At 43.7% G+C, this 23,499-nt stretch overlaps 1 protein-coding gene across 2 annotated transcripts in view; it reads right to left on the reverse strand.

The window, feature by feature from the left end:
• Positions 1-6,200: 6,200 nt before the first annotated feature.
• The window catches only part of LOC140197379 (major histocompatibility complex class I-related gene protein-like), a 51,045-nt gene continuing 33,746 nt past the window's right edge, over positions 6,201-23,499 (reverse strand). For both annotated transcript variants that reach the window (XM_072257336.1, XM_072257338.1), the window contains exons 2-6: positions 22,128-22,376; positions 18,106-18,366; positions 9,181-9,447; positions 6,799-6,911; positions 6,201-6,708 (exon numbers count right to left, since the gene is read on the reverse strand). In XM_072257336.1, coding sequence (XP_072113437.1) covers positions 6,835-6,911; positions 9,181-9,447; positions 18,106-18,366; positions 22,128-22,376 — 854 coding nt within the window. In that variant the 3' untranslated portion in view covers positions 6,201-6,708; positions 6,799-6,834. The remainder of the gene's footprint in view (positions 6,709-6,798; positions 6,912-9,180; positions 9,448-18,105; positions 18,367-22,127; positions 22,377-23,499) is intronic.

Below are 23,499 nucleotides of genomic sequence, written 5' to 3' on the forward strand. Positions count from 1 at the left end.
CCAACCTCAGCTTAAAAGTATATTGCTTAAAGGGAAATTACACGCTGCAGATTGCAGTGAGAATAATTCAAAAGGGGTATATTTAGAAGTATTGTACATAGCCCACAAAATGTCACCGTGATTCACCGGCACCATATTGCAACCTCACCAAACCCCAGTTTTAGAGTCACCCCATAATGTCTGTGTGGCATATCATGGCGAAGGCCTTTTCCCGGACCAACCTGACATGGCAGACATCCAGCCCTCTCTTCTGCACGTACTCGACGATATCCCTGAGTAGCTCGAGTCTGTCAGAGATCATCCTGCCTGGTGCAGAATACTGAAGAGAAGTGCTGCGGGAGCTCTGCACTGTCAGAGCAGCGGTATTTCGTAACTTCAGCAGTGATCGGAGACAATACTGAGAGAGCACTGCAGAGTGAATCGAACGGCACTGATGGGCTTGTTGAGGTCTCTGTCGGTCAGCGTCGACCGTGGATGTGGCATCCGAGCTGTCTAGATACGCAAGCCTGTGCAGTATAATGTGGAGAACGAGTTGTTGCCCATGTAGCAAGCTCCCTCTCTCCAGGCATCTGCAGAACCGAAAGGAACAACAGGGACCGATACATTTTGGCAGCAGCTGCTTCGCAGGATTTGCCAGTCAGCGATAAACTCAACGTAGGGACTGTAGCTCCAGATTTTCCCTCATGGGTTTACTCCCAAAGCCTTCCCCATGAGTGGGTATAGCTGCAAGGCAGCAGAAGTTTGAGATCAGAGTTTTCCTTCTCCTAGATAAATTGCCAACCACGGCTGACGAGACACTTTTCCTGAAGGGACCGGTTTTAAAGTGCCAGTAACGCAGCTTTGGTCCTTCTCCTGGCAGTAGAAACAGTTCCGCTGGGCTTGGTAGCCACACATGAAGATCAGGAACTGGACTTGGTTGTCAGGCTATTTGAGTCGCACCCCACTGGGAGAATTTAATAGATAGGGGCAGCTCATTCCCATTACCACCCCGGCGACAACAACCTTAAGGAACTAAGCGATGAACGTCTGCACTGTTAGAAGGGCAATAAAGTAACACTCCAATAATCACCTAACTGGCTTTTCAGAGATCACAAAGGTTCAGTATCCGGCTCACCAGGTAATATTTGCCGGGTTCCCTCTCACTCACTGAAACCCTGCTTCCTCCGTTCCATTTTGAAACCCGTTTCCTGCGCATCTTTTCTACTTGCCTGGTTCATGACAAAATGTATTATCAGATTATGTAATATTTCTTTAAAACGAGATAGGAGGCTGGTGAGATACCAATACAAATAATCCTGAGAACCTGCTGATCGAACCCCACCAGATAACCCCAGAACACTGGGTTATCAGGGTTTTAATGTGCAGGTCGTCCCCGGGTAACGACAGGGTCCAGGTCCTGAGAACTGGCCATCACCCGGGTTCCTTTGTGTGTGGGGGAGGGTTGTGGGAACAGAAGAAACGGGAGAACGATGCAGACACGGGAACAGCGGCCGCCAGAGAGTTACATCCATGCCTCGGTGTCCCTGGAGAAGGTGTATACATGTATACACGACCATTGCTTTTTCAGGGACTGGTGGGCACCTCAGGGGCTCATGTGTGTTTTGGACAGTCATGACCGTATTATAATATGAAACTGTAAATAGTGTGTATGTCCTGTAAAATGTATAATATTGATTGTAATCATACGAATAAACCTTGGTTTAAAAATAACGTGCGCCCATCAGCTGGCCTTGTTGACTCAGTGAGAGATGGAGCGAGTCTGCTCAGCTCTACACAGAGCCCAATTAGTGCGACTTTGGGTGGGGAGAGTGCAGGCACGGTAGATGCCCCGTACCCTCCCCGCAGAAGGTGCCTGCAGCTCCGTATAAGCTCCTATCCACCTTGGTCTGGCAAATGCACGATTCCATGAGTGTTTATAAGTGTCCATAAATCGGGCGTTTGTAACTGCGGAGTGCCTGTTCCGCGAACATAAAAAGAGAACCCCCAAGAATTCCAGCCTCAGCACAAGCAAAGTGCTGAAGGAACTCCACAGGCCAGGACCCAGGTGAATCTCGACCGCATTCCCTCCATAGTAAGATCTGTGAAGCTCCGATATCCCAGTGCGCTCAAGACTTCAGAGGAACCAGACTATCAGAATTTCACGAGTACTGAATGTAACCCAATGTAATATCCCAATGCGTTTTCAACTCTTTTAAAGATCTTACGCAATGTTATGATAAATTTTCCTGTGACCCCGGAAGAGTGCACGGGATTAAGAGCCTGGTCAATTTCCAGGGAGCCTGGCATCCGGGACACTAACAAGTTTCTGGGGAGGCCGAGAACGGGAACTCCGGTACTGTTCCGGGGACCCTGTCAATTTCAGTAGAGAATAACGGACAGAGTTTGAAGGGAACTCAGAAAATAGACATTGAAGGGAAAACAGAAGTAGAGACCCAAGGGAGTCGCCTCGAACTATGGGAATTGAGGCAACGGTGAGGTTCGGGGAGCAAGGGAAGTGTTATCTGCGACCCAGATACTGAAACATCAGATTAATCAAAATCTTACCTTGTATATCTCCTCCCTGGAGTATGAACGCACAATTTTTGGACAAACCTAAATGAACTTATTCACGAAATTTCAATTTGACTGAAAGTTTCCTATAATTTTTAAAACAATTTTAAAGCAATTTTAGTACCTCGCTCACTTTAGAGCTGAGCTTCACGGTTGAGCTTGTGAGCCAAATCTAGTGATCTGGCTTTAGCCAGTGTGGTCAGAGCCTGACCATGCTTGCAGGCTCTTCAAGAATGTGCTCACTTTCCCACTTCTGTTCAAAGTAATGTTATTATCAAAGTATGTATATGTTACCATATACAACCCTGAGATTGGTTTTCTATTGGACATACACGGTGAATCCAAGAAACACGATAGAATCATCAAAGGTCTGCACTCAACAGGAGGGAAAAACAAAAAAACTGCAAAAAACTAACTAAATAAATAAATACGCAAGCAACAAATACAGTACTGAGAACATAAGATGGAGGGACCTTGAAAGTGAGTTCATAGGTTGTGTGAACAGTTCAGTCATGGAGTGAGGGAAGATATCCCTTCCGGTTTAAAAGCCGAATAGTTGAGGGGTAGTGACTGTTTCTGAAGCTGGTGGTGAAAACCCTGAGGCTCCTGTACATTCTTGCTGATGGCAGCAGAGAGCAGAGAGCAAGGCCTGGGTGGTGGGCATCCTTGATGATGGATGCTGCTTTCCTGCAGCAGCTCACCATGTAGTTGTGCTCACTGGTACAGAGGGCTTTAACCGTGATGGACTAGGCTGCATCCACTATTTGTTTGTAGGATTTTCCATTCAAGGGCATTAGTGTTTCCATAATAGGCTGTAATGCAGCCAGTCAATGTACCCTCCACCATCCAACTGCAAATGCTTATCAATGTTTTAGATTTTATGCCAAATCTTCACAAAATTAAGGAAGTAATGGCACTTACTGCAAGACCCAGGACAGATCATCTGAAATAATAGCACCGAGGAATTTAAAGTCTCTCCACATCTTATCCCCCGATGAGGACTGGCTCACAGAGCTCTGGTTTCTTCCTCCTGAAGTCAATAATCAGCCCCTTGATCTTGCTGACATTGAGTAAGAAATTGTTGTTGTGGTGCCACTCTGCTAGATTTTCAATCTGCCTCCTACATGCTAATTCATCACCGCCTTTGATTCAGCCAACAAACTTACATATGGCATTGGAGCTGTGCATAGCCGCACAGCCAAAAGTATAAAGCAAGTACAGCAGGGTGCCCTGCACATAGCCTTGTGGTGTATCTGTGCTGATGGACATGTTGCTGGCAATCTGAACTGACTGGTGTTTACATGCCAGGAAATTGAGGATCCAATTGCACACGGAGATATTAAGGTCAAGGTCTTGAAGCTTATTGATTACTTTGGAGGGGGTGATACAATTAAATGCCTATAAAGAGTATTGTGATGTATGCACCTTTGCCGTCCTGATGTTCCAGCGTTGAGTGAAGAGCCAATGAAATGGCATCTGTAGTGGACCTGTTGTGAAGGTGTGCAAATTGGAATGGATCCAAGATGTTTCTCAGACATGAGTTGATATGTTTCATCACTAACCTCTCAAAATACATCATCTCAGTGGATGTAGGTGCTACAGGATGATGGTCACTGGGGCAGGTTACCACATTCTTCTTTGGCACCAGTGAGGTTGAAGCCTGCTTGAAGCAGATCGGTACCTCAGACTGCTGAAGTGAGAGGTTAAAAGCTTTAAGTGAACACTCCAGCGACATGATCACCAGGGGTCTTTAGTACTCGGCCAGGTGCCCCATCGGGGCTGGATGCTCTCTTGTGGGTCAACTTCCTGATGAATGCTCTCACAGCAGGTCTGTGACCCTCTTCACGTTCACTTCTCAGGAATGGATTTCATTCATGATCCGTGTGGTATCTTTGTCGTGAAGCTGTGCAACATAGGAGGAACAATAGTATGGAATGCAGCATCTTCTGTGCTGAGTCATCAATGTACAGACAGAGGGCGACACCCGGAGTGCTGCACTGCTGGGCTCAGTCCTAAGAATGCTGCACGCAGAGGCCAGTGTTGAGGGAGTGTTGCATTGTCAGCTGGCAATATTACCCTGTCAGGGGGGCAGGACTGAGGAAACACTGTACCATTTGAAAGAGTAATATGAAGCAAGTGCTCCACTGTAACAGGACATTCCAAGGAAGTGCTGTAACAGCAGAGGTGCGTGCTGAGACAGTTAAAGGGAGATACTGAGAGACTGCGCTACTGTAAAGATTGATTTTAAGGAAGCACTGAAAGAGAGATATTGAGGGAGAACTGTTCTGTTGAGAGACAGTGCAAGGGGAGCACTGTGCAACTGGAGAGGTTGTGCCAGTCTCCACTGTTGTAACTAAGGTTCTGATTCACTTTAAGAAGTGGATTATCTGAAGAAGGACCATTGCTGAGGGGCTGTTATAGTGTCGAAGGTGCAATGCATTGTGCCCCTGGAGACCGCATGTTTAGACACTCAGTCTTGGGAAAACGTTGCGGGATCGCATGTCTGCATCTTTAGCGGGGCTGTGCTGATCATGGATTATAATTTCATTATTGTGTTCATTTTTGGCCACTTCATTATCGGAAGGATGTAGAAGCTTGAGGTAGGGTGCAGTGGAGATTTACCAGGATGCTGCCTGCATTAGTGAGTATGTCTTATGAAGATAGTTTCAGTGAGCTAGGGCTTTTATCTTTGGAGCAAAGAAGGATGAGAGGTGACTTGACAGAGATATAAAGATGGTAAGAGGCATAAGAAAAATAGATTGAGTGGATAGCCAGAGTTTTCCCATGGTGGAAATGGCTAATATGAGGGGGAATAATTTGAAGATGATTAGAATAAATTATAGAGGGATGTCAGAAGTAAGTTTTTTTTTACAGTGTGATTGGTGCATTTAATATTTGACATTTCTAGTCTGTGGAAGAAACTGACTAGCCCATCTCTATATGTCTCTCAGGATTATATAAATCTCTATCAGGTCTGCCCTCAACCTTTAATGCTCCAGAGAAAACAATACGAGTTTGCCCAACCATACAACAGGGAAAGTAACAATATTTATTCCATTGTATAATCCTCAAATTTTGTACTGTCTCATTCACCAAATTGCCACAACATCCCAGAGTTTCTGATCATATTATTAACTAAATGTTGGACCCTGCCAATCTCCAATGAAGAAAAGAATTACTCTTGGCTGTCCAGTGTTCAAAACAGGCATTCATACTTCAGAGCAACAATTTGACATATAGCATTTGTGGTGGAATTAGGACTGGAGAGGGACCTTACAAATGAGTGTCAAACATCAGTGCACTGCAACACTGGAACTTGAAATCTTTCTCAGATGTCAGAAAAAATTTAAAACATAGCTAAACGGGAGTTGGTCAAAGCAGCAGAAGATTCAGCCAGCAAGTTCCCACAGTGGATGCAACACTAAACCTATCTTCATAAAGATCAGAAGTGGAGAGAATGAGCAATTTCAAGTTCCTGGGTGTCAACATCTCTGAGGATGCAGCTATAAAGAAGCCAAGACAGCGGCTGTATTTCATTGGGAGGTTGAGGTGATTTTGTTGGTCAACCAAAACACTTGAAAACTTCTACAAATGTACGATGGAGAACATTCTGACTGGCTGCATCACCATCTGTTATGAGGGATTACTGGACAAGATTGAAATAAATTGCAGAAACTTGTAAAATTAGTCAGATCTATCAGGGGTACCAGCCTCCATAGTATCCAAAATATCTTCAAGGAGCGATGCCTTAGGAAGGCTACATCCACCACCACCCAGGACATGCCCTCTTCACACTGGAGCCATCAGGAAGGAGGCACAGAAGCCTTGGCACAGCTTCTTCCCCTCTGCCAGCCGATTTATCAATGGACATTGAACCCATGAACACCACTTCCTACTTCTTTTATTTCTGTTATCTTGCACTACTTAGTTTAACTTACAGCCATATATATACTTTACGTAACTCAGTTTTTTATTTATTGTCAATTTCATTGTACTGCTGCCGTAAAGTTAACAAATCTCACGATCTATGCCAGTGATATTAAATCTGATCCTGATTCTGACTAAGCTTGCTGAGGTGTGCAGTCACTCATCAAAAAAACGTGTTTGAAGCTGGACCCTGTGTTCAGAACTGTGCTTGAGTTAGAGCCGAATGCTGATCTGCAAAGGAGAAAAGAGAGGAGATTGAATGTACAGTCTAATACTGTCACAGCAAGCAGGTTTAACAAAGGCATCTGTATGCTTACCCACCTCCAGTGACGCCTTGGTTCTCTCCTTGCTGCACCTCTACATCACTCCAAAGATTATCGCAAACACAGTCATCAGCCCCAACATAGGACCTGCACCATGGGGCTCACCAACTCCTGTCCACCAAGTAAAGATCGGTAAATGTATAAATTATTTTATTATTGTCACCAGTTACCAGGTACAGTGGAAATACATGGTTTGCATTCCGTCCATACAAATCATTACATCAGGATATTAAGGTTGTACAAGGGAAATCAATAACAGAATGCAGAGTAATGTATTACTTTTACAGAGGATGTGTGGTGCTAGCTGGCACTAGGATGCAAGACCATTAAAAGTTAGATTGTGAGGTCAGATGCCTATCTTACTATGTTTGGGGACCACTCAATTTTCTCACAGGAGCACGACAGAAGTGTTCATTGATCATTGTAGTACATGCCTTCAGGCTTTTGTATCTGTGCCTGATGGGAGTCGGGAGAAGTGGGGCGGGGGGGGAGCGCGGGGTGCTGGGGAGGGTAGTCCTATGTGGATAGTATTGGAAGATAGGAGAATGGAAGGTTTTTGAGGAAGGAAGGATGTCATTAGGATGGAAAGGATGCAGAGGAGATTCACAAAGATGGTGCCAGGAATGGAATGCTTGAGATATAAGGAGAGATAAGATAGGCTGGGATTATTTTCCTGGAGTGTAGGGGGCTGAGTTATAGAGAGAGGTATATAAAATTTTGAGGGGCATAGAGAGAGTGCACAATAATTTTTCAGGGCTCCTGATGGTATAGGTTTAAGTTAAGAGAGAAAAGATGTAACAGGAACCTGAGTGGCAACATGATGGTCAATTTATGGGTGCCAGAAGAAGTGGTTGAGGCAGACAAGTTAGCATCTTTTAAAAGATACATCCACCAGTACATGGATCTGAAGGGTTTAGGGAGATATGGGCCAGGATAAATGGGACTTCTTTGAACCGGAATCTTGATCGACAAAGGTGTGTTGGGCTGAAGGGTCTGTTTCTCTGCTGCAGAATTCTACGAATCTATGACAATCAAACACCCAACAGCCAGGCAGTGACCACTTGACAGTCAGGTCTTCCCCACAGTCCCAATTGCTTCTTAGTTGTTCTTTCTGTTGAGTTCTTACTATATTTCTTTGACCAACAGCTCAACTGCTTCTGTAACATCTGGTGAGCAGAAGGAACAGATTTAATTCGAGTGATAAAAGAGCACAGTAAATAATAACTTCCAAAATGGAAATGGGATATGTTCTTGGAATTAAGAAATTTTCAGAGGTGTGTGAGAAGGAGTGGGGCTACTTGAGCAAGTCATTCAAAGTAGAGGACAAGGTGGTTAAGATAGCCTACAGGATGCTGGATTTCATTGATTAGGACATAGAATTCAAGAGAAGGGAACTTATGGTGCAGCTTTATGGTGGAGATTCTTGATTAGGTCTTTCAAATTTGTAAATAGGGTGGTGAAGGAAGTGTATGAGATACCAATTATCAGTGCATAGAATACAAGGGCATGGGAATTATGGTACAGCTTTATAAAACACCGGTGAGGCTACATTCTGAGTATTGTTTACAGTTCTGGTCACCAGAGCAGAGGAGAGATGTGATTGCATTGGACAGAGTGCAGAGGAGATTCGCTGGAATGTGGCTCAGATGAAATGGGAAGAGAGAATGGCTACACTGGTTTTGTTTTCTTTAGACGGGAGGAGACTGAGGATGGACCTGATGGAGTTATACAGAATTATTAGGGGTGTAGATAGGAAACACATAGAAAATGTTGGAAGAATTTTTAAAAATATATATTATTTCTGTTTTTGCACTATTTTAAAATCTGTTCAATATACATATATATAATTACTGTAGTTGATTTACTTACTTGTTTTATGTTTTTTCTATATTATCAAGCATTGCATTGTTCTGCTGCTGCTAAGTTAACAAATTTCACAACAGATGCCAGCAACAATAAACCTGATTCTGATTCTGAAGAGTGCTACAGGTTTTACTTGCTGCAGTTTATGCTTCCACTTCATGTGTTTGCTTGAACAGTAGTAAACCCTTCCCCATAGTAAAGGTGCCTATAACTCGACGTAGGTTTAAGATAATGACTAAGAGGTTTATAGAGAATCTACAGATGAATACTTTCACCAAGGGCGTGTTGGAGTTGGGAATAGACTGCCTGAGGAGATGGTGGAGGCAGAAACCGTCATAATTTTCAAGACGTACCTAGATGAGCAGTTGAATCATTAGGTTAAAGAAGGGGACGGGCCAAGTGTTTATGAGAACTAGAGGGTTTGCATGAATCAGACAGGCCGAAGAGCTTCCTTCTCTGCTGCACATGAGCCACCACAGGCAGAATGAAGCAAATTCTGTACCGTACGATGACCTACCTCCCTTCGCCTTTGGCAGGCTGCTGTGCTCGACATGACAAGCATAGATGTTCGGGTCGTTGCCCTGCAGCTCAATGACTAGTTCCATCCAATATGTATCATTGTAGTTTGGTAGCACCGTCACCTTGTAGCCCTCAGAGACAACCTGCCCATTCTTCAGCCAAGTAGCCTTGATAGCTCGGGGGTAGAAGGGAGTGATGATGCACGACAGACTCTCGCCTTCAGTAGCTGTTGGCCTCCTTGTCAACACCTGAGTCTTTGGAGCAACTGGGGAAGAATCAAAAATTATGTCACCACCTCAACACAGGCTGATGATACCTTACTGTTATAGACTGAAGTTACAGTGTTCAATGTTGGGATTACTCTCACATCCTTCACTGCCTCAGAATGTGATCTGCCTCACTATTACACTCACCATCTAATCTGAAATCAGCCTCCCCAGCCCAAGCTCATGCAGACTACAGACAGAGATTACGTTCATTCATCGGACAGGTCCAGATCAAGGTCACAGGCACTGTTCCCAATCCAACTGTAGTGCAATATCCCAAATTCAGATCATCCTCAAACTGCAAGATGGAGAATGCCCTCAGCACAGCAGTGGTGATCAGAAAGTCCCTCACTGCCCCAGACTGGGAGATCAGTCAATGTCTCCATTTGGGAGCGCCCTCACTCAAAGATTCAAAGTAGATTAATTTCCAAATTGTTTATACAGAATACAACTCTGAGGTTTACCCTCCGATGCAGCGAAGGAACAAAGAGGCACCAAGGAACCCGTTCAAAGAAAACATCAAGCACCCAACATGCAGAGAGAGAACAGATTGCACAAACAGCAAAAACTGAGCTAGCAACACAGAGAATATCAAACATCGAAGCAGGGGTATTTTTGTTCTTAATTGTCCATTCCTTATCTGTTAGGGCATCATAGTGTACTGAGAATGACTCCAGGGGCAGTGTCTCATACTGTGTGTGAGATGTGAGTATTCTGGGAGACATCCAGTCTCTCGGATAAACACATCTGCACCAGGTGCGTCAAGCTGCGGCTCCTCAGAGAATGTGTTAAGGAACTGGAGCTGCAGCTCACTGACCTTAGCTTCATATGGGAGAAAGAGGAAGTGATAGATAGGAGCTACAGGGAGGTAGTCACCCTTGGTTTCAGGAGATTGGTAAATGGGTGACTGTCCGGAGAAGGAGGGGAGATGCTCAGCCAGTGCAGAGTACACCTGTGGTCATACCCCTCAATATAAATGTAACACTTTAGATACCGTTGAAGGGGACAACCTACCGGGGGTAACCACAGTGACCAGGTCTCTGGCATTGAATCTGATGCTGTGGCTCAGAAGAGCAGAGAGGTGAAGAAGACTGCAGTGTTGATAGGAGATTCCATAGGCAGAAGAACAGGGACAAGATTCTGTGGGCACGATGGAGACACCCAGGTGGTATGTTGCCTCCCAGTTGCCTGGATCACGGATGTCTCGGATCAGGTCCATTGCATTTTCAGGAGGGAGGGTGAGCAGCCAGAAATCTTGGTGCATCTTGGCACCAATGAAATGGGTTGATAAGTTGAGGAGGTCCTGAAGAGAGATTTGAGGGAGCTGTGTAGAAAGCTGTAAAACAGGACCCCAGTGTAGTAATCACTGGATTTCTGCCCGTGCCACGTGCCAGTGAGGGTAAGAATAGTATGATTTGGCAGCTGTATGTGTGGCCAAGGAATTAGTGGAGAGGTCAGGGGTTCTCTTCTGGGTATGGCCTGTACAAAAGGGACAGGTTACACCTGAATCCAAGGGGGCACAATATCCTTGCATGCAGGTTTGCTAGAGTTGTTCAGGAGGGATTAAACTAATTTGACATGGGGATAGGAGCCTGAGTGATAGTGCTGAGGATGAGGTAGTTGGTTTACAAATGGAGGCAGTGTGTAATGGGACTCCTAGCAAGGAGAGGCTGATGATAGAGCACAATTGTAATCAACAGGATGAGTTGCAATGTAAAAAGTGGACAAAATCGAAAATGGTGAATACAGGACTAAAGATGTTATATTTGAATGTGTGCAGTATATGGAATAAGGTCAATGAACTTGTAGCACAGTTACAGACTGGCATGTATGATTTTGTGTGTATTCGCATTGAAGGATACACATTGTATCAAAAGGGTAGGGAGATGTGGAGGCATTGCTCTGTTGGTAAAAAATGAAATCAAATCATTAGAAAGGTGATGTAGGGTCAGAAGATATTGAATCATTGTGGGTAGAGCTAAGGAACTTCAAGGGTAAAAAGACCCTGATGAGAGTTATATACAGATCCCTAAACTCTAGTAAGGATGTGGTCTACAAATTACAATGGGAGATAGAAAATGCATGCCAAATGGGCAATGTTACAATAGTGGCGGGGAATTTCAATATGCAGGTAGATTGGGAAAATCAGTTTGTGCTGGATCCCAAGAAGTGGAATTTCTAGAATGCTTGCGGGATGGCTTTTTAAAGCAGCTCATGGTTGAGTCCACTGAGGTATCAGCTATTCTGGATTGAGTGTTGTGCAATGAACCAGAATTGTTTAGAGAGCTTAAGGTAAAGGTACTCTTAGGGGTAAGTAATCATAATATAATAGAATTCACCATGCAATTTGAGAAGGAGAGCTAAAGTCAGATATATCAGGATTACAGTGGAGTAAAGGGAATTACAGAGGCATGAGAGAGGATCTAGCCAAAATTGCTTTGAAAATAACAGTGAAAGGGATGGTGGCAGAACATAAATGGATAGAGTTTCTGGAAGCAATTCAGAAGGCACAGTGTATATACAACCCATAGAGGAAGATGTATTCTAAAGGCGAGATGACACAAGGTAGGTGGCTAACGAGAAGTCAAAGCAAACATAAAAGCCAAAAAGATGGCATATAATAGAGCAAAAATTAGTGGGAAATTAGAGAATTGGGAAACTTTTAAAACCCAGCAGAAGGCAACTGAAAAAATCATTAAGAAGGATAAGATGGAATATAAGAGTAAGCTAGCCAATAATAAAGAAGATGCAAACAGTTTGTATGGATAGATAAAGTGTAAAAGAGAGGTGAGATTGGATTTCAGACTGCTGTAAAATGATGCTGGAGAGGTAGTAATAGGGGACAACAAAATAGTGGATGAAATGAGGAAGACACTAGCAGTATGCTGGAAGCTTGAGTGTCGGGGAGCAGGTGTGCGTTAAGTTGCCATTACTAGACAGATGTTTCTTGGGAAAATGAAATGTCTTTAGGTCACCTGGACAGATGGTGTACCTGCTAGGATTCTGCAAGAGGTGGCTGAAAAGATTATGGAGGCATTAGTAATGATCTTTCAAGAATCTTTAGATTCTGGAATGGTTCTGGAATATTGGAAAATTGCAAATATCTCTCCACTCTTCAAGCAGGGAGAGACACAGAAGAAAGGAAACTATAGGCCAGTTCGTCTGACCTCAGTTGTTTGGAGTTGATTGTTCAATGTGGGACTTTGGGGTACTTGGAGGCACATGATAAAATAGGACGTAGTCGGCATAGTTTCTTTAACGGAAGATCTGTTGGAATTCTTTAATAAAATAACAAGCCGGATAGACAAAGGAGAATCAGTGGATGTTGTGTACTTGGATTTTCAGAAGGCCTTTGACAAGGTGTGGCATAGGTAGAACAAGGAAAGAGGTCCTAGTCATAGTCATAGTCATAGTCATACTTTATTGATCCTGGGGCAAATTGGTTTTCGTTACAGTTGCACCATAAATAATAAATAGTAATAGAAATAGTAATAGTAATATTACTATTAGTAAATAGTAAATAGTAATAGTCATAGAAATAATAAATAGTAATAGAATAGTAATAGAAAATAGTAATAAGTAGTTAAATAGTAATATGTAAATTATGCCAGTAAATTATGAAATAAGTCCAGGACCAGCCTCTCGGCTCAGGGTGTCTGACCCTCCAAGGGAGGAGTTGTAAAGTTTGATGGCCACAGGGAGGAATGACTTCCTATGACGCTCTGTGCTGCATCTCAGAGGAATGAGTCTCTGGCTGAATGTACTCCTGTGCCCACCCAGCACATTCTGTAGAGGATGGGAGACATTGCCCAAGATGGCATGCAACTTAGACAACATCCTCTTTTCAGACACCACTGTGAGAGAGTCCAGTTCCATCCCCACAACATCACTGGCCTTACGAATGAATTTGTTGATCCTGTTGGTGTCTGCCATCCTCAGCCTGCTGCCCCAGCACACAACAGCAAACAGCAAATTCCCTTCTACTGAGGGAATTTGAGCAACTAGGGACTAAATTAAAATGCAGAACAGAAAAGGTGGTAATCTCTGGATTACTACTGAGCCATGAGCAAATTGGCATGGGGTTTAGAAGATTAGAGAGTTATATGTGGGGCTGAAGGATTGGTGTGGGTGGAGTAGGTTTGATTTTGCAGGAAATTGGCACCAGTATTGGGAAGGAGGGAGCTGTACCAATGGGACAGGCTCCAGCTGAACTGTGATGGGACCTGGCTGCTCGTGAATCGCATAACCAGGGCTGTGCGTAGGGCTTTAAACTAAATTGTAGGGGGTGGGTTTAGTAGGGGGAATGGGTTCAACAGATTAGAAATGTATAGATAAAGTAAAAGAGAAAACTGTGGATGAAGATAATGAAAAATCAAAAGATAAAAAAGAGAAAAGTAAGAGTGGAGTAAAGAAAAGACAAGTTCAAAAGAGAAAAAGATTACAAGATTTTCAAAGCACAATGAGTGAAATGGCACTTTATCTGAATGCCCGTAGTATTCAAAATAAGGTCAGTGAACTTTTGGCACTAATCACTACAAAGGGGTATGATTTCATGGGCATTACAGAATTGTGGTTGCAGGGTGGAGAGGATTGGGAAGTGAATATCCAAGGATATCAGGTAATATGGAAGGATAGACAGGAATGTAAGGGAGGTGGGTTAGCGGTCTTAGTTAAGGATGAGACCAGGGTGATCATGAAAGACGATATAAGATCTAATGAGCAGAATTTTGAATCCATCTGGGTAGAGATTAGGAATAGAAAAGGGAAATAATCACTGGTGGAAGTTTTCTATCAACCACCGAATTATAATATTACGGTCGCACAGGCAATAAACAGACAAATATCTGTGGCATGTAAGAATGGAACAGCAGTTGTTATGGGAGACTTTAACTTGGGTATAGATTGGGTGAATCAAGTTGATGAAGGCAGTCTTAAGGAGGATTTCATAGAATACATCCATGATGGCTTTCTTGAACAACATGTCACTAAACCTACAAGTAAATGTGCTGTCTTAGCTCTGGTCCTGTGCAATGTATCAGGTAAAATTAGTTATCTTGTAGTTAGGGATCCTCTTGGAAAGAGTGATCACAGTGTGATTGAGTTTCTCGTACAAATGGAGGGCGCAATAGTTCGATAGAAAACTAGTGTATTACTGTATGCCTAAACAGTGGAGACTACAATGGGATAAGGGAGGATTTGGCTTGTGTAGACTGGGAACACAGACCATATGGTGGGACGGTTGAGGAACAGTGGAAGACTTTAAAAGAGATTTTTCACGGTGTTCAACAGAAGTATATTCCAGTTAAAAGTGGGGAGCAAGTAAGTTAGCAAGGGTGGGAAATGAAAAAAAGTATCAAACTAAAAGCTCGTTTGTATAAATTTGCCAAGAGTAGTGGGAAAATGCAAGATTGAGAAAACTTTAAAAAGCAACATAGAACCACTAAGCGAGCAGCGAAGGAAGGGAAGATAGACTACGAAAATAAACTAGCACAAAATATAAAAGCAGATCATAAAAGTTGTTATAATTATATAAAGCAGAAAAGGGTGGCTTAAGTGAACATCGGTCCCTTGGAAGACGAGAAGGGGAATTAATATTGGGGAATGAGGAAATGACAGAGGCTTTAGATCTACGTTGTGTCGGTCTTCACAGTGGAGGTGGAGGGCACGTCTAACATGCCAAAGACAGATGTTATGGACGCAATGGGAGGACGAAATGGCAGAAGTTATAGTAGAGGCTTTGGTGATAGTTTACCAAAATAGAACAATAGAGTTGGGGCTAATGTATTAGCATGGATAGAGGATTGGTTGACTAATAGAAAGAAGAGAGTTGGGATACCTGGGTGCTTCTCTGGTTGGCAGTCAGTGGTGAGTGGTGTGCCATTGGGGTCTGTGCTGGGGCTGCAACTGTTCATGACATACATTAACGATCTGGAAGAGAGGACTGAGTGTAGTGTATCTAAGTTTTCGTAAAGTATGGAAGCATCTTGAGCCTTGTCAAAGGAACGAAAAGTAATCCAGGAAATTATAGGCCAGTAAGTTTAACGTCGGTAGTAGGTAAGTTATTGGAGGGAGTACTAAGAGACAGAATCTACAAGCATTTGGATAGACAGGGACTTATTTGGGAGAGTCAACATGGCTTTGTGCATGGTAGGTCATGTTTGACCAATCTATTGGAGTTTTTCGAGGAGGTTACCAGGAAAGTGGATGAAGGGAAGGCAGTGGATATTGTCTACATGGACTTCAGTAAGGCCTTTGACAAGATCCCGCATTGGAGGTTAGTTAGGAAAATTCAGTCGCTAGGTATACATGGAGATGTGGTAAATTGGATTAGACATTGGCTCGATGGAAGAAGCCAAAGAGTGGTGGTAGAGAATTGCTTCTCCGAGTGGAGGCCTGTGACTAGTCGTGTGCCACAGGGATCAGTGTTGGGTCCATTGTTATTTGTCATCTATATCAATGATCTGGATGATAATGTGGTAAATTGGATCAGCAAATTTGCTGATGATACAAAGATTGGAGGTGTAGTAGACAGTGAGGAAGGTTTTCAGAGCCTGCAGAGGGACTTGGACCAGCTGGAAAAATGGGCTGAGAAATGGCAGATGGAGTTTAATACAGACAAGTGTGAGGTATTGCACGTTGGAAGGACAAACCAAGGTAGAACATACAGGGTTAATGGTAAGGCACTGAGGAGTGCAGTAGAACAGAGGGATCTGGGAAAACAGATAGAAAATTCCCTAAAAGTGGCATCACAGTTAGATAGGGTTGTAAAGAGAGCTTTTGGTACATTGGCCTTTATTAATCAAAGTATTGAGTATAAGAGCTGGAATGTTATGATGAGGTTGTATAAGGCATTGGTGAGGCCGAATCTGGAGTATTGTGTTCAGTTTTGGTCACCAAATTACAGGAAGGATATAAATAAGGTTGAAAGAGTGCAGAGAAGGTTTACAAGGATGTTGCCGGGACTTGAGAAACTCAGTTACAGAGAAAGGTTGAGTAGGTTAGGACTTTATTCCCTGGAGCATAGAAGAGTGAGGGGAGATTTGATAGAGGTATATAAAATTATGATGGGTATAGATAGAGTGAATGCAAGCAGGCTTTTTCCACTGAGGCAAGGGGAGAAAAAAACCAGAGGACATGGGTTAAGGGTGAGGGGGGAAAAGTTTAAAGGGAACATTAGTGGGGGCTTTTTCACACAGAGAGTGGTGGGAGTATGGAATGAGCTGCCAGACGAGGTGGTAAATGCGGGTTCTTTTTTAACATTTAAGAATAAATTAGACAGATACATGGATGGGAGGTGTATGGAGGGATATGGTCTGTGTGCAGGTCAGTGGGGCTAGGCAGAAAATGGTTCGGCACAGCCAAGAAGGGCCAAAAGGCCTGTTTCTGTGCTGTAGTTTCTATGGTTTCTATGGTAATATGGTCTACGCAGGAACTCCTGACTCCTGAAAACTGCTGAATTGCATGTATTTTAAGGTGTAAAAGACCATGCTTGTGCTCACTTTAGCAGAGTCTTTTAGTGGGCTCTCCATGGTCATGTAAGTAAGTAATTAAACTGAATACTGGGGTCTGTGTCCTTGTTTAATCAGCAATAGTAAATTTCTGTGACACTCAGAGTAGAGGGGCATCCTTTTAAAAAGGAGATCAGGAAATATTTCTTGAGCCAGAGAGCAGTACATATGTGGAATTCGTTGTTACAGGCAACTTGGCAGCTGTGGAGGCCACATCTTTACTATATTTAAAGCAGAGATTGATAGATTCTGTATAGTCACGACATGAAGCGATACAGGGAGATGGCAGGACATTGGAGCTGTGAGGGATAATGGACCAGATGAAATGGTGGAGCTGACTCGATGGGCCAAATGGCCCCATTCTGCTTCTATATCTTATGGTTTTATCAAGTCTAGATGTACTCAGTTTAGTTTAGTGCCTTGCCACTAGCCAAATGCTGGCCGCAGATTCAGTCTTCGCTGAAACGCCCAGTGCGCACTGATGCACCCTGATCAAACCACTTAGAAACAGGAAACAAAGGGTAACCAGAATCCAGAAATACATGAACCCTAAAGTCCCCCAAAAAGAGTCACAACCACGAGCCTCACCGATCAATCCCTGCATTGTGGAACCCAAGCCTCCTGCACTTTCCTCCAACAGCAGCTAGTAAAAGGGAGAGGAATACCAGGCAAATGCGGCAGATGGCGCCAAATACCAGCCTGGCCTCCGCACTTGGCCTCGTCCACTTCAAACTTGCTCAACGCCTCAGCCAGAGAGAAGCAATGGAGCCAATTGTGGGCTTACAGTCCACCTCCAGGCCTGTAGCCCGTACGCTCCAATTAACTCACTGTTTCAAATTAGGAGATCCCTCATTACTGCAGGTTGGGAAACCCCTAACCATTTTGTTTTCGGAGCTCCTTCTCATTCCCATATGAGGAGATCCCTCTGCATCTCTGATTGGAAGCTTCCTTACTATCCAGATCTGGAGATCCCTCTCTGTCCCAGATTGGGAACACCATCAATTTGTTAGATCATCAAATTGTTCAGTATCCTGATTCATGACAGCCCACACCATCTCGGTCTCAGAGCCCCATAATCGTCTCAGACTGAGGTATCCCTTATGTTGCTGTATTGGGAGTTCCCTCACCATCGCAGGATGTTCCACTTGCCTTGCCTTTCCAATGCTTCTTTTCCAAGCTGAACAGCCCTTTGCAAATACCAAGTGCAGTTACTCTTCGATGCAGTCATGTCAGTGAATCTGAGTTGGCTCAATTGATCATTGAGCATTGCTGGGAAAAGAGCGCCAGAGCATTTCAATGTGTTCAAATCACAGCTGAACTCTCCGATATCCGGGACGTTGATTTTCAGAATCTCATTGACCGTATCTCCAGATTGTGTGCAGCTCCAGAGTGCCTGTATGTAGCTGAAGCCTGTAAATTACCAACAGATTAATTAACATTAATAGCTGAAGCTTCCAATACTAGATAATGGTCTGCTAAATACGTAAATGCTATGTGACTAAGAGGTGCACAAAGTAGTGGGTCACGGTCAGCGACTGTGTACAGTTAAGGCCAAGAGCATGGGGTGAAGTGTCCTATATAGAACATTTGTCAGTGTGTGGCACAGATCACAGGGTCTCGAGGAATCAGTAATCAATGTGAGCAACTGTTCAAATGGCAGGGTGGGAGGGGAAAGTTTAAAGAGATTCAATTTGTCATTAATGAATGGTAATGTTTTCAAACGTATAGTGAAAAGCATTCGGATTGGTTACATCACAGCTGGTAGGTAAACGCCAAAGCCCTGAAAGCCAAAAGGCTGCGAGGGTGCTGGATTCAACCAGGCCCATCACAGGCACAGCTCTCCCCATCATTGAGGACATCTTAATTAGCCAGAAAAAGTGGTTCACCTGAGGACTAGGAGAAATTCAGAGTCCAGCAGAGGAGAACAAAGGGCTTAATTAGGAAGGGGAAAAAAGATTATGAGAGAAAACTGGCAGGGAACATAAAAACTAACTGAAAAAGCTTTTATAGATATGTGAAAAGAAAAAGATTGGTTAAGAGAAATGTAGGTCCCCTACAGACAGAAACAGGTAAATTGACTATGGGAAGCAAGGACGTGGCAGACCAATTGAATAACTACTTTGGTTCTGTCTTCACTAAGGAGGACATAAGTAATCTTCCGGAAATAGTAGGGGACAGAGGGTCCAGTGAGATGGAGGAACTGAGGGAAATACATGTTAGTAGGGAAGTGGTGTTCGGTAAATTGAAGGGATTAAAGGCCGATAAATCCTCAGGGCCAGATGGTCTGCATCCCAGAGTGCTTAAGGAAGTTGTCCAAGTAATAGTGGATGCATTAGTGATAATTTTTCAAAACTCTTTAGATTCTGGGCTAGTTCCTGAGGATTGGAGGGTGGCTAATGTAACCCCACTTTTTAAAAAAGGAGGGAGAGAGAAACCGTGGAATAATAGACCGGTTAGCCTGACATCGGTGTTGGGGAAAATGCTAGAGTCAGTTATCAAAGATGTGATAACAGCACATTTGGAAAGCGGTGAAATTATCGGACAAAGTCAGCATGGATTTGTGAAAGGAAAATCATGTCTGACGAATCTCATAGAATTTTTTGAGGATGTAACTAGTAGAGTGGATAGGGGAGAACCAGTGGATGTGGTATATTTGGATTTTCAAAAGGTTTTTGACAAGGTCCCACACAGGAGATTAGTGTGCAAACTTAAAACTCATGGTATTGGGGGTAAGGTATTGATGTGGATAGAGTTGGTTGGCAGACAGGAAGCGAAGAGCAGGAATAAACGAGGCCTTTTCAGAATGGCAGGCCGTGACTAGAGGGGTACCGCAAGGCTCAGTGCTGGGATCCTAGTTGTTTACAATATATATTAATGACTTAGATGAGGGAATTAAATGCAGCATCTCCAAGTTTGTGGATGACTAAGAGGATGCAGGGTGACTTGGATAGATTAGGTGAGTGGGCAAATTCATGGCAAATGCAATTTAATGTGGATAAATGTGAGGTTATCCACTTTGGTGGCAAAAACAGGAAAACAGATTATTATCTGAATGGTGGCCGATTAGGAAAAGGGGAGGTGCAACGAGATCTGGGTGTCATTATACACCAGTCATTGAAAGTGGGCATGCAGGTACAGCAGGCGGTGAAAAAGGCGAATGGTATGCTGGCATTCACAGCAAAAGGATTCGAGTACAGGAGCAGGGAGGTACTACTGCAGTTGTACAAGGCCTTGGTGAGACCACACCTGGAGTATTGTGTGCAGTTCTGGTCCCCTAATCTGAGGAAAGACATCCTTGCCATAGAGGGAATAGAAAGAAGGTTCACCAGATTGATTCCTGGGATGGCAGGACTTTCATATGATGAAAGACTGGATCGACTAGGCTTATACTCGTTGGAATTTAGAAGATTGAGGGGGGATCTTATTGAAACATATAAAATATTAAAGGGATTGGACAGGCTAGATGCAGGAAGATTGTTCCCGATGTTGGGGAAGTCCAGAACGAGGGGTCACAGTTTGAGGATAAAGGGAAGCCTTTTAGGACTGAGATTAGGCAAAACACAGAGAGTGGAGAATCTGTGGAATTCTCTGCCACAGGAAACAGTTGAGGCCAGTTCATTGGCTATACTTAAGAGGGAGTTAGATATGGCTTTGTGGCTAAAGGGATCAGGGGGTATGGGGGGAAGGCTGGTACAGGGTTCTGAGTTGGATGATCAGCCATGATCATACTGAATGGCGGTGCAGGCTCGAAGGGCCGAATGGCCTACTCCTGCACCTATTTTCTATGTTTCTATGTTAGTTTGGATTCCTTAACCAACTAGAAAAGCCTTAATGAGACCCTAGATTATATTCTTCTCTCTCTCTAAATCTTGCACAAATATTGTTACATTTATTTTGTTGTATGCCTTTGTACATGTGCTGGTTGTACATATTTATTTAAAATTGACTGCATGCTAACATGTCCTGTAATATACCATGCTGCTGCTGTAAGGCAGTAATTTTATGGCATTTGTACCCTGTGTATGTCAGCCTATGATCAGAAATGAACTTGAGCTTGAACTTATGCGGAGTGCACAGTACAGAGATCACGTTGAAACACTGTGCAGTGCACAGTACTCTACGTACAAAGCAGGGGGCACATTGAAGGACTTTGTCAACATGTGGGTCGGAGCAGGGGCTCACAGTGAGAGACTGCGCTGTACAGTCTGCGCTGAACCACGTCCACTGCAGAGAGTTACGGCGGAGAATTCTGAAAGCAACATGTTTGTATTCAGTGTCAATAAGCACAGAGTGTGCAACACAGCAGTTCTGGTCACTCTGTGACGGTGAGGCTTTGGAGTAGGTGCAGAAGATGCTTACCAGATGCTGCCTGGATTGGAGAGATTTGACCCACTTGGGCTGTTTTCTCTGTTTTAAAGTTGACAGCTGGTATTATTTTTCCATCAGTTGAAATGTCTAATACAAGAGGGCATGGAAAAGGGGGTATGTTCAATGGAGATGTGCAGGGTAAGTCTTTTCCAGAATAGCGTGTTCCTAAATTGTGCTTCCAGGGGTTGTGGTAGTAGCAGATACAAAGAGGGCGTTCAAGAAGCTTAGGCAAGCAGGACATGGACATTGTGTAGGCAGAAAGGATGAGATTAGTTTGGCATTTGATTATTAATATAATTAGTTCAGCAGAACATTTTGGGCCAAAGGGCCTGTTCCTGTGTTGTAGTGTTCTATGTTCTAATGCACGGAGTCCCCACACCAAATTAGATCTGGAAAGCGTCATTGTGGCAGGTGACTAGGTATGAGCCATGGACATCTTAGTTCCAACCATCCTAGACTGAAGCATCCCCAAGTCTGGAGTTGGGGAGTAGGCTTAGGATTAGAGTTTGAGCCAGGCAAAGCCTGTATAGACAGTGGGTTTGATTTTCACTGTTTCTCTGAAGAGGTCCGTGGGGAATGAGGACTGGATAATCAGTTTATTTTGAAGGGTCAGAACTTACCCAGAACTTACCCAGAATTCTTGTAATTGGAGTTAAGGAAGGTAGAGAGCAGAATGGAGATTTGAGAGATTTGAAAGACTTTAAGCTAGATACAACATAATCGGATCTAATAGAACATCAAGATATTGGCAATATGCAAGTCACTGTGATACTCAAAGGGTAGTGGAGATCAAAGACACTCACTAATCAATGAGGTGAGTGGCTTCAGATATGTTGAGAGGAGCTCATGAAGCTGATCGGTTATTTCTTTCTGTTCTTTCCAGTAGTCGGTCGATAAGCCATCTGCGATCCACTGGTACTTGACTTCTACTTCATGCAGTGTGTTGTCGTAGTAGTCTATCTGCAAGTCATCGAGCATCCCAATCCTGAAGAAAGCTGGCATTTCGGGAATGCTGATGGATTGGAAGTAGTAATATATCAAGCTGTGTGAGCCTGAGTAAAAGGACAGAGAGAGAGGAGTGTCACAAAACAACAAAGGATGCTCACAATTTATAAGGCACAAATTGGGAGTTTGATGGCATACTCGCCACTTGAATGGATTAATACACATCCAAACAGACATCCTACTGGATCAGGCAGCACTCCCACCCCTCTTTATTAGCTCCCCAAACACGAGCAACCAACACTATGAAAACTTGCTTCACTGCTCTGGTCATTTACAAAATCCTAAGCAGATACTCACTGAAGCCAATCCAACAGAACAACCCAAACCCCAGCACGAAGGAGGTCAAGGGCAGCAGGGAAACAGGAGCACCAACTCCCATTATAGGGTTGCTTCTAAGTCAGAGGCAAACATACTGGAACATAAGTCCACCATGATAGCGAGGAAGCCAAGGTTCAAAGAGAAGCAGAAGACATTTCCGGGGCACCTGTGCAGAAATTCTGATCATCGCAGCAAAGGTGACAGAGAAAGAGGACAGAAAAGAGGTAGTGGAGTCCCACAAGAGGCAGAGTGGGAAGATTAAAAGTAAAGATAGTTGTTGGAGTCTGTAGGTTGAAAGGACATTTGTGAATGTAGTGAGGGTAGGAAAGGAGCTGAGTGATGTAGCCCAAGTGAGATTGAAAGTTAGCAGTCATTTCAAGAGGACTAGAATATAAAAGCAAATGTGTAATGTTAAGATTTCATAAAGCACTGGCGAGGCCTCATGTGGAGTATTGTGAGCAGTTTTGGGCCCCTTAGGAAGGATGTGCTGAAACTGGAGAGGGTTTAAAGAAGGTTCATGGAAATGATTCCTGGATTGAAAGGTTTGCCACATAAAGAGTATTTGATGGTTCTAGGCCTGTGTTCACTAGAATGCCGAAGAATGAGGCGGGACCTAATTGAAACCGGTCACATGGTGAAAGTCCTTTATAGAATGAATGTGGAGAAGATGTTTTCTATGGTGGGAGAGTCAAAGACCAGAAGACACCGTTTCAGAATAGAGGGGTGTCCTTTTAGAACAGAGATGAGGAGGAATTTTTTTTTAGACAGAGAATGGTGAATCTGTGGGATCCTTTGCCACAGGCAACTTAGCAGCAGTGGAGGCCAAGCCGTTATGTATATTTACGGCAGAGG

The sequence above is a fragment of the Mobula birostris genome, chromosome 5 (assembly GCF_030028105.1).
Source record: "Mobula birostris isolate sMobBir1 chromosome 5, sMobBir1.hap1, whole genome shotgun sequence".
Taxonomy (NCBI): Eukaryota; Metazoa; Chordata; class Chondrichthyes; order Myliobatiformes; family Myliobatidae; genus Mobula; species Mobula birostris.